Source organism: Lonchura striata, chromosome 26 (assembly GCF_046129695.1).
Source record: "Lonchura striata isolate bLonStr1 chromosome 26, bLonStr1.mat, whole genome shotgun sequence".
Classification (NCBI taxonomy): Eukaryota; Metazoa; Chordata; class Aves; order Passeriformes; family Estrildidae; genus Lonchura; species Lonchura striata.
The window spans coordinates 3,808,908-3,835,654 of record NC_134628.1 but is presented as its reverse complement, the minus strand read 5'-3'; the positions used below and the strand labels follow the sequence as shown (position 1 = coordinate 3,835,654).

Genomic DNA, 26,747 nt, shown 5'->3' with positions numbered 1-26,747 from the left:
TGTGCTAAATGTGCCTCACCATTTGCTCTCTGGTAACTAAACTCATCTTGCTGCTTCTGAGGCTGGCTGCTGACTGAAGTTTTTTTCCCTGCTAGATATGTCCAGGGAGCTTTCTTCTAACAGAGGAAATGTTGCATTTCTCCATTAAGGAAAAGCTAAATTTAAATATTTCCTCTGCTGACAATATAAATGTCTCCTGTCCTTGTACATTAATCTAAGTTCATCCTGCTAATTTATCTCTCTTCCCTTGCAGACAGGAGTAGCAGAGAGGAGAGTAGGGTAGTGAGATGGCAGAGATTTTCCCTCACACACCTGCATATTCTCTTACTCCAGTTGTGAACCCTCCAAGCAATTTTTAGGCAATGCCCCGAGCAAGGTCAGGGAGGTAGAGCTCCCACGTGTAGTCACAGCCCCTTCTGGTCATATCATTGCCTTCCTGTCTGCTTGTTGTGCTTTGTGCTGTCTTGGAGTGTTGTTGTGACCTCTGACATGCCAGAGTGTCTGAGACAGGATCACTTTGGCTTCAGCATCAGAGGGAATAAGAGACACACAGGGGAAAGTCAGATTCTGCTGCCTCTTAGACGTGATCAGAAAAGGAGACTTAGAGGGGATGGAGCAAGGTGAGGTGGTTCACTGGTGTTAGAAGCATTTCTAACCTGGGAATGTTTCTCCTTCAAGGTGGCAGACAGAAAGCCCAAGTCCTCAACACGAGCCTGATGCACTCGGAGTCTGAGCTGGACAGTGATGAAGCCATCTTCACGTGGCCTGACAGGGAAAAAGGGAAACTGCTCCGCAGCCAGAACGGCTCCCTGCGCAACGGACAGCTGAGCCTCAAACCCAAGAGCCAGAGGGAGGAAATCCTATAGCTCCCCTTGGGCAGCCTTGGCTGGAGCTCAGCAGGAAAGGCCAATCCCCTCCCTGTCCTACCAGGGCCTTTGGAGGCCACTTTGACTAGGACAGCGCTGCTAACTCCTTTCACAGAAAATAACCTTGGTTTTGTGGGTTTCTTTTCATTCAGTTAAAACTGGTTGTACTTGAATTTGAACTTCAAGGGAAATCAAAGGGAGGAGAAGGCAACTGTGAACCCCAGGAGAAGAGTCAGGAAAGGATGGAGCTGGCATCTGGAGAGGGCAGGACAGAACCACTTGGAGCAACTGTGAATGTGCAGCTCCCTCCTAAGCCACCTCAGACTGCAGTGGAGGGAGCACTGTGGACTTCCAGCTCCCTTGCCTTGGAGCTCCTTGGAGAAGGAAGATCAAGTCCTTGAGCTGTGCTCTGAGCTCCCTTCAGGCTCCCATAGCCTACCACAGGCTACTTGTGCTGTCCAACAACTTTCTTCTCCTTTAACTCCCACCTTCCCTAATGGTTTAAGCACTATTTTGATGTAGACTTGTCCGTTCACATGCACTTGGCTGCTGTTGGAGTGTAGAGGAGGGGGAATGTTAAACACTCTGGCAGTTTGCAGGTAGGAGAGGGGTTTGTGGCTGTTCCAAATTGCTGCCAGGCCATTCTCATGGGCAGTGCTGAGGACTTGGTGACTGTTCATGTGTGAAAAGCTGACCTGTGGTTACTGCCCAGGCTGGGAAACCCCCTCCTGCAGCAAAGTCCTGCTTGGTACCAGAGCTGGGGGGACACACACCCACCTTTGGTACCTGTGTCCAACGTCTGGCTTCGTTCCAAAGCTGTGACATGTTCTGTGGCCCCAGCACCTTCTGTTGGTCACCAGGCCGTCCATGAGGCTGGACATTAATCATATCTCAGTTATGGAACACTAAGTACTGTGGTTTTTTTGGTTTGGATTTTTTTTCCCCTTAAAATTTGCACATCCCAGATGATGGGGATTGGTCTCTGCAGTCCCTAGCTGGCTGCTCCCTCAGGCTGGCAGCTCACTGGCCTTGTGCTGTTGTGGCTGCAGAGCCCTGTGTGCTCCTATCACAGTGTCAAGAGCACACGTGGTGTCCTTTCGTGGTGGAAAAGGGATCTCTGGGTACCCAAGGGCGGTGGGCAGTGCCAGCAGCACGTGGCACAGCGTGTCACTGTGCCCAGGGGCAGGCAGGGGGGTCCTTTCCCAGTCCCACTCCCTTATCTCACTGTGCTGCTGTCGTGAGTTGCACCCTGTCCTCGGGCAGAACTCGGCCTCGTGCTGGCATGAAGGATGCCACTGCTTCTCTGGGGATGGATGGGCAGTTCATTGCCTTTCTTTGTGTTTAATTTAAAAACTGGAAACTGGTTTCATTGTCTTTTTTTTTTTTTTTTTTTTCTTATTGAGCTATGAAAGCCAAAAGGCTTTAAGTTCCTCAGTTGTATTTATATTGCTGCACTACTGATTTGTGTTGAGCTAGATGAAGATTAAACACTATTGAATGTGAGGGGATGTTCCCTCACTGAATGTAGTCGTGGCTGCTGCTGAGTTTATTTTTTGGGCAATCAGCTGTTCCTCAGGCCCAGCACTGGAGCCTGCAGCTCTCCTAGTGCTGAGGCTGTGGCATTTGCTGGTGTCACAGCACAGGCCACCTCTGCCTGGGCTTTGGCACACAGCTGGGGCTTGGCTCAGGCTTCTCCTTCCTGCACCCACTCTCCCCAGGGCTCCTTCCCTCCAGACCCACCCAGGACCACAGACAGGGAGGGCTGACCCTGGGGTGCTCCTCAGAGGGCACAGCCCAGCACTGGCTGTCCATGGCCCCACACAACTCTTGGGTGACACCACCCTCTGTGTGTCCCTTCAGGTGGATGTAAGTGAACAAACTGGGAACAGGAGGGTTTGGAGTTGCACGGATTGACTGGGTGTGGTCCTGAGGCTGCACCTGGGAGCACTTTGTGCTGGGAGAGGAGAGCTCTTGGGCTCTGCTGGGTTCTGGTCCTTGGGGCTTGTGCTTTTTGAGCCCCTGGCCATCCCAGGCAGGTCCCCCAGCAGCAGGTGAGGCATTGCTGCAGGGGTCAGTGCCCTTCTCAGCAGAGCCAGGGTGGGCTTTCCAGTGAGCCTGGCTGCTTGTTACAGGAGAGGGAATTACACTCTGTGCAGCTGTACCTCCAACACCCTTGTCCAGCTGTGGTTGTTTCCTTCACCCCTGTGTTTCACTGTGGGGTCACAGCCCTTCAGGTGGGGCTGCTGTACTGGGGGGCTGCACCCCAACCCAAGTTTGGGCTTTGGGGAGGGCTTTGGCCTTCCCTCTGTGTCCAGGGGCTCATAGTCACTTGCTGTGTCCGAGTGCAGCTTTGTGACAGCACGGCACAAGCTCACATCAGATTCCTGGCTCCCATTAGTATTCCCTGGCTTTGCAGCCTCTTCCCCCTCCACGTGATAACCCTCAGAGCCACCAAGCCTTTGGGAATAGGGACTGGCTCTGCACCCCAGCTTTGGGGGCACAAAGGGTGTGTGGGGCTGACAGAGGCCAGGAGACCCCCCAGGCTGAAGGTGGGAACTTCTGGCCCAAGGTAGGAGCAGGATGAGCTGTCAGCTGTAGTGCTCCAGGAGCACAGCCCTCCGCAGGTGTGTGCACAGAGCCTCCTTGGGGTTTTGGAATCCCTTCCCTGCTCTCCTCCTCCCCCAGCGTCACTGATTTTGCTGCTGGTTTGTTACCCGAGCGCCGTGAGCGTGACCTTGCTCAGGAAGGTTTCTGCATTGCTATGCTTTATGATTTCACAATTAGACACTGGCTACAAGTTGTCCACGTGTGGAAGTTAAAGGCTGAGACATCTGTCAGATGAACCAGCACCTTCACTCAGTTTTGTTTCCTTTAGCATATTCAAATACTGGTGAAGATGTTTGAGGCAAATTCCAGTTTTGAAATAGTTTGCTCTTAAATCTTTTCCACATCCTCCTGTGTAGCTGGGGGTGCCCAACCTGTCTGCACTTCGGTTAATGATGTTTGGTGATTCCAGGGTTACTTGGGTCAAGACTTAAGAATCTTTTTTTTTTTTTTTTTTTTTTTTTTTAATGCTTCTTGCAAATGGGAAGATGTTTCTTGCAAATGGGAAGGTGTTTTGGTTCCTTCTCCAGTTTAAGCTGTGGGACAAAGTCACCAAATACTTTATTTCACAGGAAAGCAAAACAGCAGCTGCCCCACACCTGGATAGCAGCACCTCCTCATGCAACAGAGGAACATTTATTAATTAGTGGAGTCCTTGAAGGAGAGTGGCCACCCAACTCTTGCTGGGGCTGGCTGTGTAGGGAACACACTTTAGCACCATGGCAGCCAGGAGGGACCCGATGGCACTCGGACACAGATTTTTTGGAGAGGGGAGGAGATTCACCTTCAGAATTGCCCTTCTGTCCATGCACAGTTCACGTGGTCCATGGGATGGGCTGGAGCTCTGGGTTCACTTCCCTCAATGTCAGTTAAGGACAGAGGAATCCGGATCTGCTGAGCTCCCCAGCTGCGGGCTGCCTTGGTGTGAGGGGAGAACTTGCAGCAGCCCTGGGGCAGCGCCAGAAGAGGAGAATGGGTTTTCTCACTGCCCTGAGGGCAAAGAGCTGCTCCTGCCTCCAGCAGTTTTTGGTCTGTGTCACATCCCCAGGCGGGGATCAGGGCCTCAGAGCAGCCCCAGGCTCGCAGCCTGTGAAATGGATTTTATTGCTGGAGTTTCACAGCTCAGGAAACTGAGGCAGCTGTGAGGTGGCCAGGGCAGCAGCTCGAGGACTGCCCCCCACGGCTGTCCCGGTGTTTTGGTGGCTCGGCAGCCCGGGGAAGCCCCTCGGTCCCTCTGGTGCAGGGATTTGGCCGCAGGCACCAAGGCCAAGGCCAGGCGCCTGTCAGACCGTGAAGGAGCCGGGGAGGTCGGGGTTGCAGTCTAGCTACACCACTTGCGCCTCCCTAAGCAGCACCCGGGGCTATGAAGAGTTAAAAAACCCAAAAGGCTCTTTCCGGAGCCAGAGGAGCCCGTTTTTTCCTCTCTTTGTACTCATCCTGCTGCATGTGCTGTCCTTGCTCCGACCGTGTGGATTTGGCGCTGCTCCCCAGCGCCTTTCTGTCATTAGGATTCCCTGGATTGCTGCTGCTTTTCTTTCTTCCAGCCAGGCTCTCCCTGCCAGGAGCTCCGCACCTCGCCCGGGTCCCCCGTAGCCACGAGAGGGACGCAGTCACAGTAATGGTGTGCTCCGTAAATTATCCCTGTGCCGAGGATGTGGGCACACTGCAGGGGTGCTGGTGGCTCCCTGGCAAATGGGGACACATGCTGGCGGCCCCGGCTGCGGGAGATGCCCCCGCGGCTGTTCCAGAGCCGGGCAGGAGCGCTGGTCACGGCCCTGAGAGAGGCCGGGGTTTGCAGGGGGCTCAGCTGGAGGACCGACCCTGTCCCGGCCGTGTCCCAGTGGGAGCTGGTCGCCCCACCACGGTCCCCCTGCTGCCCGCCACCAGCGCCCCTCACGTCCCTCCTGACCGGCCACAGCCCCAGCGTCACTCCCCGGGTCGCCGCTTGCCCACCGGGGATTGTTACAGGCATTTTGGGGCGAGGGTGGCAGGCTCGGAGCAGGAGTTGCAGAGCATCCCTGTCCTGCCTCCCCTCTCCCGCTGCTCCTCCTGCTGAGGCAGAGCCCCGAGGGGCATCGGGGTGATGCGGCTGCTGCGCTGGCGGCCCGCGGGCACCGTCACCCTCCGTCCATCCCTCCGTCCATCCCTCCGTCCGCCCGTCGGTGCAGGCGGGGCCCCGTGCGCCGAGTGAGTCCGTCTTTCCATTGTTCAAACAATCTCTTTTCCACACGCGGTGCCAAAGGCTCCCCGCTCGCTCCCGCACGCGCCAGTATATTTAGCTGCCTCTAAGCCTCTACCTTTCCTTATATAGGAGAGGCCAAACGAATTTCTCACTCTCATTATTAATAGCCTGAGAGGAGCTCTTAGGAGGCTGCCAAAAATAGCAGGCAAACAGAGCGCACCCGGGGTGGGGAGGGTGTCGTGGCAGGCAGGGAGCCGCCGGGACCGCCGCGGGAGGGATGCCACGCTGCTGGTCCTGGCTTTTCCCTTTGGGAACTCCGCTAAGGTGTCTCCCAGCATCCTGCCCCGGGCAGGGGGTCCCCCTTGCCCTGCCAGCTCTCCGCAGGTAGGACAGGCGGGGCCCCGGGTGGGCAGAGCAGCCCCGTGCACCCGGGCTTGGCAGCTGGGGATGCTGGAACAACCGGCCCGAGCGGGTGACCTGCGGCAACTCAGGGATCCCCATCCCCACAGGGTTCCCTGGCCATGGGAATCTCCCGTGGCTGAGGTGGTGACAGGTTTTACCCTTCTGTGCACTCCACGAGCTCCGTTTTGCCCTCGAGCTGCCCTGGGCTGCTGCTGGGCCCAGCGGTGTGTGCCGGCTCCCCCGCGATGTGGCTTTGGGAGCCCCGCCGGGCACCGGGGGTAGGTGGCAGGGCTGGCCGGCTGTCTGAGTGCTGGAGGCAGCCCTGGCGGTCTCTGTCCGGCAGGGACAGGGTTTCTCAGCAGAGATCACCCACGCAGCATCCCCAGAATTGGGCACATGTGCCGGGACACGGAGACCAGGATGGGGCGAGCGAGGAGGGAGCTTTGGGGTGCCCAGCGAGCGAGGGGTCTTCAACTGCACCCGTAGATGTTGCATCCCAGGCAGGGTCTGCCTTAAATCCCTCCCTCCTCCCTCCCTCCCTCCCTGGCGAGGAACTTCTCCCGCTGAACTGGAGGATGCTGCAAGCTCCTGCGGACGAGCCGGAGGAGTCCTGTGGCAAAGTCAAGGCGAGCAGGGAAGCAGCGTGCTTCCCGGGTGCCACCGCAGCTCGCTGCCGCCAGCCCAGCCTGCCGCGGCCGGTGTCACCTCCAGGACCGTGAGTGGCCTTGCGGGCGGGAGCTGCGGGGTCTGCGGGGGCAGCGGGGCTTTCCCCGCCGCCAAGGTTTAACCTTCAGCGAGCCCCGCTGATGCTGAGCCCGCCGGGGCCGGGGATGCTCCTGCTGCGGGGCGCCGGCAGCGGCTGGGAGTGGGCGGGGAGGGGACACCCTGGGGAGGGGGACACCGCAGCCCCCCCTGCCCGGGGCCAGCCCGGGTGGGGGCGGAGGAGCGGGGGGTGGCAGCGAGTCTCTGTGTGGCTGGAGGGACAATGGGCCCCCCCGGCAAGTCCCGGCTGCAGGGGGGTCCTGGGTGGTGAATGCTCGGGCTCTGCGGGCAGCAGCCGACCCTCCTGCCTGCGGGTGTCCCCCTGCACCGGGGACGGTCACCCCCTCCCCAGGGAGCCGAGGCGCCCTCCGCCACGCAAGGTGCCTGTGGGACAGGGTGGGAAACCCAACTTCTGGGCACCTCGGCTTCGCATTTGGAGCTCGCACGGAGGGAAGTGTGACCACCACGGCCGGGTGCACCAGAGGCATGCGCCCACCGCCCCGACACGGGCGGCAGGACGGGAGCCGGGGCGCTCCCCCAGGCCCCTGTGCCAGCGCTCCCCTTGCACCCACCTCCCTCCTGCTTGCTGGGCCTCTTGGTGTTTTATAAATCACTCAGCAGCTGCTGCAGTGGGTTTGCCGGGGGTGGATGAGCCGGGGGAAGCCGGCTGGGGGGGCAGCGCTGGATGGGAAAACTTGGAGAGGGCCCTGCGGGGCAGCGGCTGCAGAGCTCGGCCAGGGACGCGGCGCTGGCGGAGCCGGGGAAAAAAAAAAAAAAAAAAAAAAAAAAAAGACTCTTCCTTTTATAGCCAAGCTGGGGTTGTTGGGTGCCTGCGGGCGCGTGGGTGCCACTACGGCCGGCCCCGGCAGCCCCCCTGCAAAGCCGTCTGGTGCCCAAAATCCACCCTGCCCGGGCAGGAGCTGCTCCTGGTAGAGAACGCGGGGGGCTGCCCCGGCCGGGGACTCACAGCCGGTCTGCGGACATGGAGAATTCGTGCAAGAGGGGCTCCTCCACACCACAGCTCCCCGGTGGGTTTCAGCTCGGGGTCTACAGCTGCAGAATGCAGCGCTGGGGCTGGGGAGGGCTCAGGGATGCCTTCGGTGGTGGGAGGCGCGCCCAGGGCTGCAGAGGGGTTGATGATGATGGCAGGGATCGTCTGGGCAAGAGAGGGCAGTGGGGTTGAACAGGGCAGGGGCAAGGAGGGGTGGTGGGAACAGGCAGGAGGGGCCCAGCTGGAGCTGGGGGACACGAGGTGCCCTGGATGCAGCGAGCATCCTGTGCAGCTGGGTGCAGCCCTCCAAGGTCACTGGGAGAGCCCGGCCGAGGGCTGTGGGAACCGTGCCACGGGCTGGGGCTGCGTGGGCCACTCGGGCTGGGGTGGCTCCAATATCCAGCACTGAGAGACTGCCCAAGGTCAGCCGAGGTGACTGGAGATGAACTCGGCTGCGATGTGAGAGTCCTGGCTTTGTGGTTTCATGGTGGGTGCAGCTTTTGGCTCCCACTGAAGCCTGGCAGTCCTGGCAGTCCCTGGCACCCCGGCACTGCTCCAGCAAATCCTCAGGGCAGCATGGCACTGCACTGCGGGGCCGGCAGAGCCCCAGGGCTGAAGTGGGTGCATCTCTGCAGCCTCGGGCTCAGGACACCCACTCTGATTTGGGCTGGGACAGGGGAGCTGGTCCTGCCAGACACGCTGTGCCCCAGTGCTCCTGCTGGGCTGGGGACTTGTTTTGGCTCCTGGGAGCCGTGTCTGGGATCCTCAGGGCCGGATCCCTGGGGACCAGCCATGGGGGAGCTCCTGGGGTGCTGGCAGAGCATCCTGGGGGGAGCGTGGCTGTGGTGGCAGCCGTGGTGGTGGCCCACGGCAATGGCTGGTGTCTAGGGGGTGGCACTGAACAGTGACTTTGCTCCTGTGGGTGCTGTGAGCGGGGCCAGCGATGTGAGGCTGTACTTGGCAGCCAGGGGCTCCTTACAGGAAGCTGTGGCACGTGTGGCCGCAGCTTCCAGTGCTGAGTCACGGCCATGCCGTGTCCGACCAATCCCTCAGTGGGTTTTGGTGTCCCACAGCTGGACCCCCATGCACCCCTCGCTCCCCTGTCCTGAGAGGAGGCAGCCCTGGGAACTCAGGAACACTCCCTGCACCTGCCATTGTCCCTTTGCAGCTGCAGATTTTGGGCTGTGAAAGTCACTGGAGTCGAGGTGTGTCCCCTCTGTCACCCTGCCATGGCCAAGCTGTGCTGGGGGTGGGGAGTCCCCCAAAGCCCCCTCAGACTTTCAAGCCTCTGAGCTCTCAGCTGAATCCCTCCTCCCATGGGCAAAGGCAACTCCAGCCTTCCCAGTCCAGAGCTGCTGGGTGGGGAGGGTGTGGAAGTGCCTGGGGTCCTGTGCCCTTCTCCTGGCCCTGCAGATGAGATGGACAGGGGCATGGGGGTGTGGGAAGTGAGTGCCCCCCTACACTGGCTTCATGGGCACCAGCCTGAACCACTGCTCTGGCACATGGACAGGTATGGGGATGTGGAGTTTGGGGGTCGTGGGGGATGCAGGGGACAGAGTTGTTGCATCCTGACCCAGTGCAGCAGCAGCAGCAGCAGCAGCAGCAGGGGAATCCCTGCCAAGCCAAGAGCCAGGGCTGAAGGAGATTCCCCTGTGGAAGTGGCTCCAAGCACAGGCACCCACCTCTGCCCTCCGTCCGTGCTGGCCCATGTGGGCTCACAGGACACAGACCTTGGCTTTGCCATCATCTGCTCGGATGTGCAGCTCCACAGGTGCCCCCACAGCCCAAACCACTGAGCCTCAGCTGCATCCCCTCACCCTCAAAGGGCATCCAAACCCCCCAAAACACCAGCCTGAGAACTCTCCAGCCACCGAGGGCCTCTGGGTCTGAGGCACAAGTGGGTTGGCCATGGCCCCAAACACGAGGAGCTGTGGGGTGCCTGCAGGCACAGGGGCCATATGGACAGTGCCTCTGCCTGGGCTGCACTGGAGAGAGGCCGGTGGCACTGGGGGTGGGCAGGAGGTGCACCCCCAGAGCCCCTGCCTGGGTTTCACCACAGCCACGGGCTCCTTCCAGGATCTCCCTGGAGCTGGAGGACACATCCAGCAGAGGGACAGCCCCATGCCCTATGCCCCCAGCCCCGTGGCACACACCTCTCCCTCCCAACCCTACATACTTCTTCATATGCCCATATGGAGCCGGCTGGTGCTATGGAATGTTAAGAAGTATGTATTTTTGGGCTGGGACCCCCACGCCGAGAACCCCCATCACCAGCAGAGTCCAGACGGCGCCTCCGGAGAGACGATGTGTTTCTGGGGCTGGTAAAAAGGAACCAGATCAACTTGCAACTGGATTTGGTCCCCTTCAACCAGCTGCAGCGGCGCATGAGCTACGGCACCCGCTGACCCTGAGCGGGCTCGGGCTGAGGAGTGGCTGCAGGGAGCAGGACCAACGGGGGATGCAGAGAGTCACTGCAAATGAGGTGGGCAGGGGCAGGGGGGTGTGGGAGGTGGCTGCCCCCCACTGCTGGCCCAGCTGCACCAACCTTCAGCCACTGCTCTGACGAACGGACAGGGACATGTGGGCTTTGGGGGTCCTGCAGGGTGCAGGGTGGCAGGGGAATGAGTTGGTGCATCCTGACCCAGTGCAGCAGCAGCAGCAGCAATGGGGGATGCAGAGAGGGGATTGGGCTGGCTTTGGAGGCTGCCCGCTGTGGAGGAGGCAGGCAGGGCGCTTCAGCTCTGCCCTCCAGACTGCTGTGGGTGCTCCTTAGAGCTGCGGAGTTTCATCGGTCCCAAACCTGCTGGGGAAAAGCCCCGTGGAGCCACAGGAGCCCTGGCACAGGCCTGAGGAGCGCCCAGCCCAGCGCGTCCTTCCCCTCAGCTCCCGCCCGAGGTGTTGGGGGGAAAGGGCTCCCTGCAGGGACACCCCCAGGGTGCGGCCCTGAGGATGGGAGAGCCCCAGCCCTGCGCTAGCAGAGGCAGCAACATCAAGAGTTAACCAGAAAGCGAAACTGAGTGAACACTTCCAGAAATTTCTTGGAAATTCAGCTGACCAGGCCCTGTTTGACCGGACGTTCCAGCCTCCAACTTTTCCTGTCAGAGCACAATAGACTCTGGTGGTGTGAGGTGCCGCTGCCCACGGTGGGTATTTGGGGACAGCTCCCTTTCCCTGAGGGGGGAACACTAACGGGGGCTTCTCATCTCACTGCGCAGGTGAAGCAGCCACCAAAATCTGGCCGGGCAGGAGCCGGGGCTGGGGAGGCTCTTCTTGTGAGGGGAGGAGGCCGGGGTCTTCTGGGTGGGAGAGGGGCGGCTGGGGGTGACCGTGCAGGGCAACAAAGCCCTGCTGACCCCACCAGCAGACTACGAAAAATATCTTGTTCTTGCATCCCAAGGGACCGGGATTAGAGCAGACTGATCGCAGCTCTCGATCCTGTCCAGCCCACCATGGGTAAGTTGGGTGGCTCGAGGTGTCAGGACATGGGACCTGCAGTGGGACAATGTGGGGGGCACAGGGAGCCTGGGGTTCACCCCTTCTCCCCTCTCCTCCCGGGAGTCTCCAGGGCTGAAGGAGGGCGGTGCTGGGGGAGCTGCTGCTGCCAGAGGGACCCTGCCCTGCCCTGCCCTGCCTGGCACAGGGACCCGGGCTCCAGCCTGGAGGAGCTTTAGTGCCCAACTCCTGAACATTTGTTATTTTCTTTCTTCCAGTTCCTGTGACATGCTTTGCACTCTTCGTCATAGGCATTGCAATTGTAGGTAAGCACCTGCCCCACTGCTGCAGCCCTGCACACTGTTCCTCTCCTGTCACCCATGGGTGTCCCCATCCCTGCACCCCAACCCTCACTCCCCGCTCTGCTCCCTGGGTGCTTCTGGGGAGGAGGTTCTGGTGCTGGTGGGAGGGGGAGATGTGGGTCACAGGGAGCACCCTAACGCTGCTCTGTCCTCCCTGCAGCCATAGCAATGAGTCAGAACATGGATGTCTCTGTGAATGCCAATGTGGCATTTGTTGCTCCTGCACGTGTTTATCGTGGTGAGTGGGGAGGGCAGCGGGGCTGTGCTGGGTGGGAACACGGGGTTGTACCCTGGGCTTACTCTGAAGCCAAAGCAGCCCTTGAACCCATCACTGGTCTGAACCCAGCTGAAATCTGGCAAAGGGATCAATCCCAATGTGGGGGAAGAGCCAGGACCTGCTGGGTAGGAGTCAGGGCTGAGGGCATCAGGAGCTGTGCAGGGAGGTGACTGCTCTGTGGCAACAGCCCCTGTGTCCACTGGCAGCACTGGTCAGAGGTGGGAATGGAGAGCAGAAAGAGGTTGGATGTGCTCAGGGAGCAGAGCTCACTCTCTGGTGCCAACTCTCTGGCGCAGAATGAGGAAACCCTTACTGGAGAGACATTTTTGGCTGTCCCTGCCTTGAGCTTGTCTATTAGCAGGCAGCCTCGATGCTTCTGGGCCATAATAATCCTGTCTTTATAGGGAGGAGAAACTCGGCCTGCCCCCAGGCTGCTGCTGTTGCCTTGAGGATCAGAGGAACAACTCCTGAATAACATGGCAAATGAGCAGAAATGGATTTCCTTCCTTCCAAGTAGCCTGCTTCATGTCTTCCCACAGCATTAACTGGGAAGCCCCCACTGACCAGCAGCTGTCCCTTTAACAGACTTGTACCGTCTTGAGCAATAAATACTTCAGAAAGCCTGAATAAAAGTGCATTGATGATATTGGTGTGTGTGGTGGTCCTTGGTGTGCATCGTGGCTCAGGTACCTGCCCCACCCCTGGCGATTTGGCGTGCTCCAGGAAGGGATTGTAGCAGCCAGTGTTTGCAGCCTTGCTCCCTGTCCCCCTGCACAGCGAGGGGCTGGCTGCCACTGAGCCTGGCAGTCCTGGCAGTCCCTGGCACCCCGGCACTGCTCCAGCAAATCCTCAGGGCAGCATGGCACTGCACTGCGGGGCCGGCAGAGCCCCAGGGCTGAAGTGGGTGCATCTCTGCAGCCTCGGGCTCAGGACACCCACTCTGATTTGGGCTGGGACAGGGGAGCTGGTCCTGCCAGACACGCTGTGCCCCAGTGCTCCTGCTGGGCTGGGGACTTGTTTTGGCTCCTGGGAGCCGTGTCTGGGATCCTCAGGGCCGGATCCCTGGGGACCAGCCATGGGGGAGCTCCTGGGGTGCTGGCAGAGCATCCTGGGGGGAGCGTGGCTTGCACCACAAGCTCTGGGGCTTTGGAGACCTGCTGTTGCTGAATGAGTGGCTTTCTTCTGCTTTTTCTTTGTGGCTTGGTGAATCTGGGGCTTTTTGAGTTTGAGGACCAATCAGTCTTGCATTTTTGCTTTGGCTGCAGCCTGCTGAACTTCTGTGCTTCTTTGCCCTGGCCCTAGGCTGCTTTTTTGTCCTTTTTGCCCTGGCTCCAGCCTGCCTTTTGCCTCTTCTTTCCTGGAGGGTTCTCACTCACCCTGCCGTCCCATCTCCCTGCCTGAGCCACCGTGGCACTGTGCGACACGTGAAAACACGACGTGAGCCGCTGCTATTGCAAAGGTAAAAATAGGAAGTTTATTATCTGACTCCAGCATTTATACTTTTCCAAAGCTGACAGTGGATTGGAGGGTGAACGGGTTGGAGGGTGAACGTGCCACCTGTCCAACGACACTGGACAAACTCCCAGTCCATCAAATTTCTCCGCCTCTATGAAGGAGCGCAAAACAATACGCTGTTTACAGAAACTCGCGTGAGAAAGTTCTCTACCAGATTGTAAACTCAGAAGGCATTAGAAAACCTTAAGAATCAGGGTGACACACTTGCTTCTGTCCCTGCCCTCCTCCGGCCTGTTCCCAGTGCCGCCCAATCCCGGCTGCTCCCGTGCCCGGCTCCTGCTCCTCCTGCTGCAGCCCCACTCCAGACCCTCCCCGCGTGTCCGGCCGCCCGTCACCGCTGCACATCCTGCGTGCTGTGAGCATCCACGGCGCTGTTACTCTCTGGCTTCCTCTCTTTCTCTCTCCCCCTACTCCTTTTCCATTTTCCTTCCTGCTTTTCTGTCTTTTCTAGCACTTTATAGTAGGGTAACTTATTTTTTAGTTTGTTTTTTTGTTATCAATAAACTGTTCTCAGGTACAATGCTGTCTCGGTTGACTTAATTTTGTTCCAGACCATCTATTTCTAAAAGGATTCCTCACAGTTCCCCACAGTGGGAAGCCACAGGATCCCTGCAGGGACAGCCCCAAGGTCCCATGTCCTGGAGAAGGGGGAGCCCCAGCCCTGCTCCAGCAGAGACAGCAACACCAAGACTTGATGAGAATGAAACTGAAACTCGGTGATTGAGCAATTTCTCAGAAATTACCTGTCGTGACATTACCTGTTGGGATCTTTCCTGCGGCACTTTGACCCTCAGAGCACAGTACACACAGGACAGGTTGGTGCTGTCGGGTGCTGTGGCCCCACGGTGGATGTTTGGGGACAGCATCTTTGTGCAGGGGGGGCAATAACAGGGGGCTGCTCTCCTCACTGCACTAATGGAGAGAGGGAGATAAGACAGAATTGACTTACAGGCTGCGGGATGTGCCCGCAGAATGCCATGGCAGCATGGAGAAGCTTGTCTCTGCTGACCTTGGGAAGAAATGCCACTTGGTGAACGCCCTAAGGAGAGGAGCCTGCCGGAATCTTCCAGACACCTGAACAGCACGAGATCACCCCACAGCAGGACGTTAAGAAAGTGTTAAGAATGTTGCTGATGTGGCAACGTATGATAGGTCACTTAGTGAAAAAATACATACAAGGAAATAATGGACCTTGAAGAAGGGTATAAAACCAGCTTCTTTCTCCCATAAAATATCACAGTATCCCTGCAGGTCTGAGTCTGTGCCTCCTTTGTTTACACACCAGCAGAGCAGATGTAGCTGTGGGCCGGGCAGGAACTTGGGTGGGGACTGAGGGGTCTCTGCTTTTATGGCGTGGCCAGGGTCACCTGGGTGGGAGCGGGCTGGTTTGGCGTGATGATGCAAGGTGGCAACAAAGCCCCGCTGACCCCACCAGCTGCCCGTGGACAAACATCTTGTTCTTGCTTCCCAAGGGGCCAGGATTAGAGCCAACTCATCACAGCTCTTGCTCCCATGACCATGGGTAAGTTGGGTGGCTTGTGGGGCGGGGGACAGGAATCCTGCAGTGGGACAGATGTGGGGGAACAGGGAGCCTGGGGTTCGCCCCTTCTCCCCTCTCCTTCCGGGAGTCTGAAGAGCTGAAGGAGGGCGGTGCTGGGAGAGCTGCTGCTGCCAGAGGGACCCTGCCCTGCCCTGCCCTGCCCGGCACAGGGACCCGGGCTCCAGCCTGGAGGAGCTTTAGTGCCCAACTCCTGCTCATCTGCCATTTTCCTCCTTAGTCTCTGATTCATGGGCCACTGCATTCCTTCTGGGATTCGCCATGGGACTTCTGCTTATAGGTGAGACGTTGGCCTGAGATGAGCAGTGCCCAGCTTCGCTTCTGTTGGTGCTGCTGAGAAGAAAGGGGCAGCTCCGACCACTGCCTGGAATTCTGCCTGCCCCACTGCTGCAGCCCTGCACACTGTTCCTCTCCTGTCACCCATGGGTGTCCCCATCCCTGCACCCCCAGCCCTCACTCCCCGCTCTGGTCCCTGGGTGCTTTTGGAGGGCGGTTCTGGTGCTGGTGGGAGGGGGAGATGTGGGTCACAGGGAGCTCCCTAACGCTGCTCTGTCCTCCCTGCAGCATTGGCAAAGAAGTCTGTGCAGGTGACTGTGCATACCAAGGAAGCAAATTTTCACATTGGTGAGTGGGGAGGGCAGCTGGGCTGTGCTGGGTGGGAACACGGGGTTGTACCCTGGGCTTACTCTGAAGCCAAAGCAGCCCTTGAACCCATCACTGGTCTGAACCCAGCTGAAATCTGGCAAAGGGATCAATCCCAATATGGGGGAAGAGCCAGGACCTGCTGGGTAGGAGTCAGGGCTGAGGGCATCAGGGGCTGTGCAGGGAGGTGACTGCTCTGTGGCAACAGCCCCTGTGTCCACTGGCAGCACTGGTCAGAGGTGGGAATGGAGAGCAGAAAGAGGTTGGATGTGCTCAGGGAGCAGAGCTCACTACAGGCCAACTCTCTGGCGCAGAATGAGGAGACCCTTACTGGAGAGACAGTTTTGGCCGCCCCTGCCTCATGATTGTCCATCAGCAGGTAGCCTCAATGCTTCTGGGCCATGACAGTCCTGTCTTTATAGGGGGGAAAGAAATGCCCAAGCCTCCGAGCAGCAGCTGATGCCTTGCTGACCAGAATTAGAACTCCTGAATACCATGGCAAATGAACAGAAGCAGATTTCCTTCCTTCCAAGAAGCCTGATTTGCATCTTCCAACTGCCGGAACAAGAAAACCCCCATAGAACTGCAGCTGCCCCTTCAAATGTTTTGGATGGCCTTGAGCAATAAATAATTTAGAAAGCGTTAATAAAAGTGCATTGATGTTGTGGGTGTGTGTGGTGGTGCTTGGTCTGCATTGTGGCACAGGATCCCTGCAGGGACAACCCCAAGGTCCCATGTCCTGGAGAAGGGGGAACCCCAGCCCTGCTCCAGCAGAGACAGCAACACCAAGAGTTGATGAGAATGAAACTGAAACTCGGTGATTGAGCAATTTCTCAGAAATTACCTGTCGTGACATTACCTGTTGGGATCTTTCCTGTGGCACTTTGACCCTCAGAGCACAGTACACACAGGACAGGTTGGTGCTGTGGTCCCACAGTGGGTGTTTGGGGACAGCATCTTTTCTCTGGGGGGCAATAATGGGGGCTGCTCATCTCGCTGTATCACTGGAGCAACCACCATGCCCTGGGCTGGGCAGGAGCCTGGGCAGTGTCTGCGGGTTCTGTGCTTGTGTGGGGAACTGGGGGCTCCTGGGTGGGATGGGCGTGGATGAGCACGATTGTACAGGGCACCAAAGCCCGGCCAGCCCCACCCAGCTCACGGAAATACGTCTTGTTCTTGCTTCTCGAAGGCCCAGGCTCACAGAGGACCCAGTGCAGCCCCTGCTCCTGCCCAGCCCACCATGGGTAAGTTGGGTGGCTCGAGGGGTCTGGGACACGGGACCTGCAGTGGGACAATGTGGGGAGCACAGGGAGCCTGGGGTTCGCCCCTTCTGCCCTCTCCTCCCGGGTGTCTCCAGGGCTGAAGGAGGGCGGTGCTGGGGGAGCTGCTGCTGCCAGAGGGACCCTGCCCTGCCCTGCCCTGCCTGGCACAGGGACCCGGGCTCCAGCCTGGAGGAGCTTTAGTGCCCAACTCCTGCTCATCTGCCATTTTCCTTCTTAGACTTTCTTCTACTTGCCGCTGCATTCCTCGTTGGAATCCTCATTAGACCTGCACTTGTAGGTGAGAGTCTGGCACGAACAGTGCTCAGCTTTGCTGGTTGTGCTGCTGAGAAGAAAGGGGCAGCTCTGGCTGCTGCCTGGAATTCTGCCTGCCCCACTGCTGCAGCTCTGCACACTGTTCCTCTCCTGTCACCCACGGGTGTCCCCATCCCTGCACCCCAACCCTTGCTCCCCGCTCTGGTCCCTGAGTGCTTTTGGGAGGGCGGTTCTGGTGCTGGTGGGAGGGGGAGATGTGGGTCACAGGGAGCTCCCTAATGCTGCTCTGTCCTCCCTGCAGCACTGGCAAGAGGTGAGACCATCAACTTCTCTATGAATTTCAAGTATTTTGGTTTCAGACTCAGAATTGGTGAGTGGGAGGGCAGCTGGGCTGGGCTGTGCTGGGTGGGAACACGGGGTTGTACCCTGGGCTTACTCTGAAGCCAAAGCAGCCCTTGAACCCATCACTGGTCTGAAAGTGCCAAACTGTGGGAAAGGGATCAAAACCACTGTGGGAGAAGAGCCAGGACCTGCTGGGTAGGAATCAGGGCTGAGGGCATCAGGGGCTGTGCAGGGAGGTGACTGCTCTGTGGCAACAGCCCCTGTGTCCACTGGCAGCACTGGTCAGAGGTGGGAATGGAGAGCAGAAAGAGGCTGGATGTGCTCAGGGAGCAGAGCTCACTGCAGGCCAACCCTCTGGCACAGTCTGGGGACACCCTTACTGGGATGCAGCCATCTGGGTGCCCGCACAGCCGAAACCTCTGAGCCTCAGCTGTATCCTGGAGCATCCCATCACTTACAAAGGGCAGCCACCCCCCAAAACACCAGTCTGAGCATCCTCCAGCCACTGAGGGGCTGTGTGTCTGAGGCACACGTGGGTTGGCCATGGCTCCAAACACAAGGAGCTGTGGGGTGGCTGCAGGTTTATTTTACCCTTTCACTCTCTCCCTTGTCCCAGTGGGGGTGGAGGGGTGGGGGTGATGAGGTGCTTGGGGCCAGCTGGAGTTAAGCTACAACAGTCACACATGGCCCTGGTTTGGCTGCCATGCCGTGACCCCTGGTACACACCGGGACCCCTGTTGCTCTCCAGTAAGAAAGTGGCACAGACTCTGAGTAGGCTGGTTTGCACAACAGCAGCTTTAATGTGGAAAGACTCTTCTCTTTTATAGACCGTTCTGATACATTCTTCCTAACTGACTAATTAACAAAAACCCCTTTCTCACAAACAATCCTTGAGAAGAACAGAAAAACAGAGTAGGAAAACACCACCTGCAGGTTGTTTATAATAACATGTTATTATTGTTTTTCTACAACTCCCTAAAACATCTCACAAGTCCACTGTGGAAAGCTAACCTCCTTTTCTTGCTCTCTGACCAGGCTGTCGCACCCACAGACCCTCACAGTTGTCTGCCATGAACCCACACTCTAGAACCCCCCTGGTACCGCAGCTGGGACCCCCACCTCTGTCCCGTGCCCTCCTTGCTGTATCGGACCCCCCAAATATAGACTCACACTCAGCCCCCTGCCTCCTTCCTGGGCATGACTGGGACAGGGCAGCCCCAGGGCGAGCATCGGGACCGTTCCAGTCCATCGGGCACCGCGGGACCAATCCAGTGCTCCGGGCAGTGCGGGCAGGTGAGCAATGCTGCGGGCAGGTGGGCAGCATGGGCAGTGCTGCTCCATTCCCTCTTCCATCTCCCCTGTCCTCTTCGTTTTCCTCTTTCTCTTCCTCTTCTCCCTCTTTCCCTCCTGCCTTTTTCCCTCTTAGCTGTGAGACACAAAGGAGCTGCCACTGGAGCAGTGGCCTGAACAGGTAAAGGTCTGGCAGTTGGGTTCACTGCCAGGCTGGGGGCTGCGAGTGCTGGGGCCTGAGAGACTCAGGGTGCTGCTGTGAGGCAGGGACAGCACTGGCCTGGCGCTGCAGGTTTCTCTCTTGATGCCAAAATTGGGCTGACATCTATCCTGCTGTCACGCGCTCCAGGAGACTCTGCCAAGATGCCCAAGAGGAAGCCAGCTCCAGAGGAGAAACCCAAGGCGGCGATAATTATATATGAGAAATCTAGGGAGGAGACAGCTCCTGGTGATGAGCCCAAGAAGGAGACAAATTCAGATGAGGAATCCAGGCATGGGACAAATCATGGTGACGAACTCAATGATGGGGATAATCCTGAAGATGATCCCAAGGATGGAGATAATCCAGGTAAAGTGCAGGGGAAGTGTGGGTCAGACATCAGGAAAAAATTCTTCACTGAAAGACTGATTGGGCACTGGAATTGTCTGCCCATGGAGGTGATGGGGTCACCATCCCTGGACATGTTTAAAAAGACACTGAACGTGGCACTCAGTGCCATGGTTTAGTTGATGAGGGAGTGTTGGGTCATAGGTTAGACTTCATGTCAAAGGTCTTTTCCAACCTAGTTCATTCTGTGATTCTTTGTGACTTCCCAAGAGAAGGCAAGCAGATGCCTGATCCCAAGATCTCTGCCAGACAGCCTGGTAGGCACTGGGAAACCCACTGGCCACCCTCTGGAGGGCTGGGGATGTGCTGGAGCAATGGGTGCCCCAAAAGCAGAAGTGCATTGCAGGTGGGGCTGTAGTGGTGGGGGCTGTGCAGTCGGGGCCTGCGAAGTTCCCTGGGATTTGCTGTGCTCCAGGAAGGGATTCCTGTGGGCAGTGTCACCAGCCCTGCTCCTTGTGCCCCTGCTCAGGAAGGGGCTGGCAAGTCAGTGGGCGAGTTTGTTATGTTGTTATGAGCTCTGCTTGATTCATCTTGTGCTGGTGGCAGGTGATGGACTGGACTGACACGTGCCGTGTGTCCCGTGCTGTTCTGGGTTGTTGGGTGCAGTGGGTAGGGCAGGTCAGGGTGGGTAGGCACTCCAGGGTTTGCCCCTTCTCCCTTTTTCCCCCAGCCTGGGGGGGCAGTGGGACCCGCCCCACCAGTGGCCACTTCCCTGGGGTCTTCAGGGTCCAGAGGCAGATGAAGGCAGGGGGAGGCTGGAGGAGCTGCTGCTTGCTCTGGGATCCTGCTCTGCCTAGCACAGAGCGCTCAGCACTACTCAGGGGAGCTTTGCTGTCCATGCTCATGTCCTTCCTGCCCTCCTGCCATTTTTTTCCTCAGGGAATAATAAGAATGCCATTGGAGCTGTCATTGGAGCCACAGTGGGAGCAGGTGAGGGTCTGACACTGGATGAACGGCTTGGGTTCACTGCTTGGTCCCAGCCTCACCTGGCCCAGGGGACTGGGCTGGGCTGGGGGCTGCAAGTAGCAGGGCTGGGGTGAATTGGGGTGCAGGACGGAGGAGGAGGAGGGGCAGCTCTGGCCACTGTCTGGAATTCTGCCTGCCCCACTGCTGCCGCCCTGCACACTGTTTCTCTCCTGACACCCATGGGTGTCCCCATCCCTGCACCCCCAGCCCTCACTCCCCGCTCTGGTCCCTGGGTGCTTTTGGGAGGGCGGTTCTGGTGCTGGTGGGAGGGGGAGATGTGGGTCACAGGGAGCACCCTAACGCTGCTCTGTCCTCCCTGCAGGAGTGGCACTGGTTGGCCTCCCGGTGTGCATTGGTGCTCTGGGGTTCACAGGGGCTGGCATCGCCGCTGGCTCCGTGGCTGCCAAGATGATGTCGGCAGCTGCCATTGCCAACGGTGGCGGAGTGGCCGCCGGCAGCGCCGTGGCCGTGCTGCAGTCGATCGGTGAGTGGGGAGGGCAGGGGAGCTGGGCTTCATCCCCAGGGCAGGGAGCACGGGCTGGCTCTAGAGGCAAAGCAGCCCTTTAACTCCTCCCTGGGCTCTCTGGGCTCTTCCTGCCCAGGGGGAGTTCTTGGCTGGCTGTGCCCAGTGCTCAGTCCCTCAGCAGAGAGCCTCAATGATCCTGGGAGTTCACATCTTGATTTGTCTTTGCAGGAGCTGCAGGTCTCTCTCTTGGTGCCAAAGTTGGGCTGACTTCTGTCCTAAGCTCAGCTGGTGCAGCAAGTGGTGCCTGGTTGTCCAAGCTCAAGAAACATCCACGTGACAAACCAAAAAACGATAAAAATCCTGGTGATAAACAAAAAAAAAACCCAAAAACCTGGGTGGTAAATATGGATGATAAATAGGAGGAGACAACTCCAGACAAGAGAAGCCAAGCAGATGCCTGATCCCAAGGTGTTGCCTTGCACAATGTCAGCTGATGGAAAACCCCCACAGACCCCTCAGGGCTTTGCCTCCCCCTTTAAAAGCTTTGGATTCTTGTGAGCAGCGATTTCCCTGAAGCCAATAAATGTGCTTTGCTTGCAGCAGAGATGGCGTTTCTGTGTGGCTGCAGCTCTTGGGTGATGGTGGCATTAGAGGTGACAGAGCACAGGGGACATTCAGTCCCCAGGACTGACCTGCTGATGGTGCCCCCAGTTCCCCTGCACCCAGTTTGGGGAACCGGGTTTATAGCACCTTTCACCATGGACCTGCAAAGCACCCTGTGGAAATCTGCCTTCAAATGCCCAACTGAGGTGCTTGGTGTGTGTCATGGCTCAGGTACCAGCCCCACACCTGGGGATTTGCTGTGCTCCAGGAAGAGATTGCAGCAGGCATTGTTTCCAGCACAGCAGAAGCAGCAGTGGGACCCTTGCCAAGCCAAGACCCGGGGCCGAGGAGGATTCCCCTGTGGAAGTGGCTCCAAGCACAGGCACCCACCTCTGCCCTCCGTCCGTGCTGGCCCGTGTGGGCTCACAGGACACGGCACTTGGCTGTGCCCTCTTCTCCTCACAGTTGCCCCCACAGCCCCAACCACTGAGCCTCAGCTGCATCCCATCAGCCTCAAAGGGCATCCAAACCCCCCAAAACACCAGCCTGAGAACTCTCCAGCCATCGAGGGCCTCTGGGTCTGAGGCACACGTGGGTTGGTAGCGGCACTGCCTCGCCCTCCAAGCACATGGAGAAGGTGCCCTCAGAGCCCCTGCCCAGTCTCGGGTTTCACCGTGGGTGTTATAAGTTGAGGCGAATAATTTGATTCAGCCTTTTAAGATCAATTAATAATTTTATTAATTACAGCAAGCGATAGCAAGCAAAACAGCGCTGGGTTCAGCTGGGAGCCTGGCTCCGCCAAAAGCTGACAACCTTTCCTTCTCTTCAGTCCCTTTTTATCTTGCATGAGTGGGGGTGGTGAGTTTCGTTCCACCGTGGTTATCAGTCCCAAAAACAAAGGATTTCACAAGTGGGGTGGTATGTCTCCTTCTACTTCGGTTTATCAGTTTTCAGCAACAATGGGTTTCCACTGCGGTTATCAGTTCCAGCCAGTCCTGCAAAATCTTTTACAATCTTTGTTTGTAGTTACCAGTCAAGCTTGCAAATTCCATGTCCCGACTTCCCCCCCTTTTATCCTAATTTCATACTTTTGATGAACAAACAAGTCAATGCAGTTTCTCACAGTGGGCACGGGCTCCTTCCAGGATCTCCCTGGAGCAGAGGGACAGCCCTGTGCCCCGTGCCCCCAGCCCTGCCATGCCTGTCTCTCCCTTCCAACCCTACATACTTCTTCATATGCCCATATGGAGCCGGCCGGTGCTATGGAATGTTAAGAAGTATGTATTTTTCGGGCTCTGCTCTCCAGACTGCTGTGGGTGCTCCTTAGAGCCGCGGAGTTTCATCGGTCCCAAACCTGCTGGGGAAAAGCCCCGTGGAGCCACAGGAGCCCTGGCACAGGCCTGAGGAGCGCCCAGCCCAGCGCGTCCTTCCCCTCAGCTCCCGCCCGAGGTGTTGGGGGGAAAGGGCTCCCTGCGGGGACAGCCCCAGGGTGCGGCCCTGAGGATGGGAGAGCCCCAGCCCTGCGCTAGCAGAGGCAGCAACATCAAGAGTTAACCAGAAAGCGAAACTGAGAAAGCGGCTTCAGAAATTTCTCGGAAATCAGCTGATCGGCCACACCCCATAGCTCGATCTTTACTGCCGCCCTCGGTTCCTGAGAGCACAACAAACTCACCAGAGCTTGGTGGTGTGAGGTGCCGCTGCCCACGGTGGGTATTTGGAGCTCCCTTTCCCTGAGGGGGGAACACTAACGGGGGCTTCTCATCTCACTGCGCAGGTGAAGCAGCCACCAAAATTTGGCCGGGCAGGAGCCGGGGCTGGGGAGGCTCTTCTTGTGAGGGGAGGAGGCCGGGGTCTTCTGGGTGGGAGAGGGGCGGCTGGGGGTGACCGTGCAGGGCAACAAAGCCCTGCTGACCCCACCAGCAGACTACGAAAAATATCTTGTTCTTGCATCCCAAGGGACCGGGATTAGAGCAGACTGATCGCAGCTCTCGATCCTGTCCAGCCCACCATGGGTAAGTTGGGTGGCTCGAGGGATCGGGACACAGGACCTGCAGTGGGACAATGTGGGGGGCACAGGGAGCCTGGGGTTCGCCCCTTCTCCCCTCTCCTCCTGGGTGTCTCCAGGGCTGAAGAAGGGCGGTGCTGGGGGAGCTGCTGCTGCCAGAGGGACCCTGCCCTGCCCTGCCCTGCCTGGCACAGGGACCTGGGCTCCAGGGCTTGGTGGGTGCAGTGGGTAGGGCAGGTCAGGGTGGGTGGGCACTCCAGGGTTTGCCCCTTCTCCCTTTTCCCCCAGCCTGGGGTGGGGCAGTGGGACCCACCCCACCAGTGGCCACTTCCCTGGGGTCTTCAGGGTCCAGAGGCAGATGAAGGCAGGGGGAGGCTGGAGGAGCTGCTGCTTGCTCTGGGATCCTGCTCTGCCTAGCACAGAGCGCTCAGCACTACTCAGGGGAGCTTTGCTGTCCATGCTCATGTCCTTCCTGCCCTCCTGCCATTTTCTTTCTCAGGGATCTTTGAGATTGTCATTGGAGGTGTCACTGGAGCCGCAGTGGGAGCAGGTGAGGGTCTGACACTGGATGAACGGCTTGGGTTCACTGCTTGGTCCCAGCCTCACCTGGTCCTGGGGACTGGGCTGGGCTGGGGGCTGCAAGTACCAGGGCTGGGGTGAATTGGGGTGCAGGAGGGAGGAGGAGGAGGAGGGGCAGCTCTGGCCACTGTCTGGAATTCTGCCTGCCCCACTGCTGCAGCCCTGCACACTGTTTCTCTCCTGTCACCCATGGGTGTCCCCATCCCTGCACCCCCAGCCCTCACTCCCCACTCTGGTCCCTGGGTGCTTTTGGGAGGGCGGTTCTGGTGCTGGTGGGAGGGGGAGATGTGGGTCACAGGGAGCACCCTAACACTGCTCTGTCCTCCCTGCAGGAGTGGCACTGGTTGGCCTCCCGGTGTGCATTGGTGCTCTGGGGTTCACAGGGGCTGGCATCGCCGCTGGCTCCGTGGCTGCCAAGATGATGTCGGCAGCTGCCATCGCCAACGGTGGCGGAGTGGCCGCCGGCAGCCTCGTGGCCTTGCTGCAGTCGATCGGTGAGTGGGGAGGGCAGGGGAGCTGGGCTTCATCCCCAGGGCAGGGAGCACGGGCTGGCTCTAGAGGCAAAGCAGCCCTTTAACTCCTCCCTGGGCTCTCTGGGCTCTCCCTGCCCAGGGGGAGTTCTTGGCTGGCTGTGCCCAGTGCTCAGTCCCTCAGCACAGAGCCTCAATGATCCTGGGAGTTCACATCTTGATTTGTCTTTGCAGGAGCTGCAGGCCTCTCTCTTGTTGTCAAAGTTGGGCTGACTTCTGTCCTAAGCTCAGTTGGTGCAGCAAGTGGTGCCTTGCTGTCCATGTGAAAGAAACCCTCCAAGTGACAAACTAAAGAAAGGATAAAAATCCAGGTGATAAACCCAAAAAACCCCTGGGTGATATGGGTGATAAATATGAGGAGGAGACAAATCCAGACAAGAGAAGCCAAGCAGGTGCCTGATCCCAAGGTGTTGCCTTGCACAATGTCAGCTGATGGAAAACCCCCGCAGACCCCTCAGGGCTTTGCCTCCCCTTTTAAAAGCTTTGGATTCTTGTGAGCAGCGATTTCCCTGAAGCCAATAAATGTGCTTTGCTTGCAGCAGAGATGGCGTTTCTGTGTGGCTGCAGCTCTTGGGTGATGGTGGTATTAGAGGTGACAGAGCACAGGGGACGTTCAGTCCCCAGGACTGACCTGCTGATGGTGCCCCCAGTTCCCCTGCACCCAGTTTGGGGCAGGTGAGTAGTCACAGCCCATGCCAGAGGAACCAAACCCAGTGTGAGCGGGAACACCAGGTGGGAATCATCAAGTGTTGCTGTGCAGGTGATCAGCTGCAATTTTAACACTGGCTTAGCAACTAGTGAGCCCTTCCCTTATGAAATCTGTGAGATTCTGCTTTTAAACTGTGTACTGGTTTGTAAACTGGTTTTAGATTCCAACATCATAGAGGAAAGGAGGAGGGATGCACTCTTTTATTAAGGTTAAAGGTTTTTAATCACTTTTCCGGAGTACAGATACGATTGAAACAAAAACTCTTTTTGAGGGTCTCAAGAATTCACTTATGAATACCATACATCGAACTCTATAAATTCTTGTATTAGAAAATGTCTGTTTAATAGAGGTTATGTTGCACTGGTGACCTAGTTACATCTTCTGACGTAACACTTTGCAGTTTTATAGCACCTTTCACCACAGGGCTGCAAATTCTGCCTCATAATGCCCAAACGAGGTAGGAAAGTCTGGCCAATTTACAGAGGGTACAGCCAAGGTACAGACTGGAAGGGACAAGACATGAGGTGTCATGGATCCTCAGCAGTGACAGGGAGTGTGTGCTGGAGCCGGTGATGCTGGCTTAGCTGGGGAGAAAGTTCAGGTGCCATCACCCTCACCCTTCTCTCCAAAGCTGCAGCCTGGCTCCCAGCAGGTCAAAAAGACCTTTGCAAATTGTTCTGGCTGTTTGTGCCATAAATATGCAAAAGAGAGAATAAAAAGTCCAGCACTCAGAGGCCCAAGCCCCTCTGTTGACATATCCAAAGGCTGACTAAGAATCAACACAACAAAGCTGAGATGTGTGGCTTGTGCTGCCCACATCCACTTGGATCTTCCATGATTAAAATTATGTTATTTGGATTCATTTTAAGATTTTTGGTGTAAAGCTCTATCTAACTTCACTGTTTCATTGTCATAAATTCTCTTCTCCCCCTGGCAGGTGAATGTCAGGTATCCCAGGTCTTGTTTCTTTAATAAAAGCTGAATGCCTACTGAAAATCCATCAGCTTAGGCAATGTGATGTCCAGTGGACATTTCAATTCTGTGGCTAGAGGAATCCAAGATGGCCAAGTTCTTTTGAGCCTTTATAACTTTAAAAACCATTCTGCATCTGTGTGACACTCCTTGGAGCACAGCCAGCACTGGTGCTAGTGGCTGAGGACCAAAGACCTCTTCTGTGAGATATCTGGAATATAAAACCATGAATCTTAGGGACTTAATATTTATATAAGTGTTTTGCCATGCACCATCAATTACTGGCTCCCCAAAGCACAATTCCCAGCATCTTGCAATAGCTCTTCTGCCACTTGCTCTTCCTGGCATGTCCAAACATTTTCCCTCTGAAAGCACAACAGAAAACTTCTGGAATGCTCCTTGTGATTGTGGTGGGGAAACTGAAGATAAAAATGAAAGTTCTTACAGCCCTGCTGCTGGAAGGAGTTGGTGCCAGTGGTCACACTGAGTGATTTTTTTTTTCCTTAATTTTAAAAAATCCACCTAAAAAAGGGCTGGGGTCAACTTCCTA

General features: G+C 57.5%; 3 protein-coding genes across 8 annotated transcripts in view; all 3 read left to right on the top strand.

Annotated features, from left to right (window-relative positions):
- KIAA0319L (KIAA0319 like) overlaps positions 1–2,393 on the top strand; it is a 29,818-nt gene extending 27,425 nt beyond the window's left edge. Inside the window, exon 21 of the mRNA XM_021554757.2 lies at positions 679–2,393. Within this exon, the coding sequence (XP_021410432.2) occupies positions 679–866 (188 nt within the window). The 3' untranslated portion in view covers positions 867–2,393. The remainder of the gene's footprint in view (positions 1–678) is intronic.
- An 8,514-nt stretch (positions 2,394–10,907) lies between these two features.
- LOC110484266 (interferon alpha-inducible protein 27-like protein 2A) lies at positions 10,908–25,059 on the top strand. 6 transcript variants are annotated; one of them, XR_002467718.3, is made up of 5 exons: positions 10,908–10,950; positions 11,205–11,260; positions 11,518–11,565; positions 11,762–11,839; positions 12,283–12,524. XR_002467718.3 is itself a non-coding variant. In XM_077788458.1 (5 exons), the coding sequence occupies exons 2-5, from the start codon at positions 11,257–11,259 to the stop codon at positions 24,780–24,782; spliced, it is 309 nt and encodes a 102-aa protein (XP_077644584.1). In that variant the 5' UTR covers positions 10,908–10,950; positions 11,205–11,256; the 3' UTR covers positions 24,783–25,059. The 6 variants fall into 6 exon arrangements, 4 of the variants coding, with proteins under 4 accessions (XP_077644584.1, XP_077644585.1, XP_077644581.1 ...); XM_077788458.1 differs by lacking the exons at positions 11,518–11,565; positions 11,762–11,839; positions 12,283–12,524 and adding exons at positions 23,907–23,957; positions 24,319–24,480; positions 24,691–25,059; XM_077788459.1 differs by lacking the exons at positions 10,908–10,950; positions 11,518–11,565; positions 11,762–11,839; positions 12,283–12,524 and adding exons at positions 10,985–11,022; positions 23,907–23,957; positions 24,319–24,480; positions 24,691–25,059.
- LOC144247533 (interferon alpha-inducible protein 27-like protein 2B) lies at positions 19,591–21,986 on the top strand. The gene is made up of 6 exons (XM_077788515.1): positions 19,591–19,624; positions 20,247–20,297; positions 20,656–20,817; positions 21,028–21,162; positions 21,526–21,633; positions 21,868–21,986. Exons 1-6 carry the CDS (start codon positions 19,591–19,593, stop codon positions 21,984–21,986), a joined length of 609 nt encoding a protein of 202 aa, XP_077644641.1.
- Positions 25,060–26,747: the final 1,688 nt, after the last annotated feature.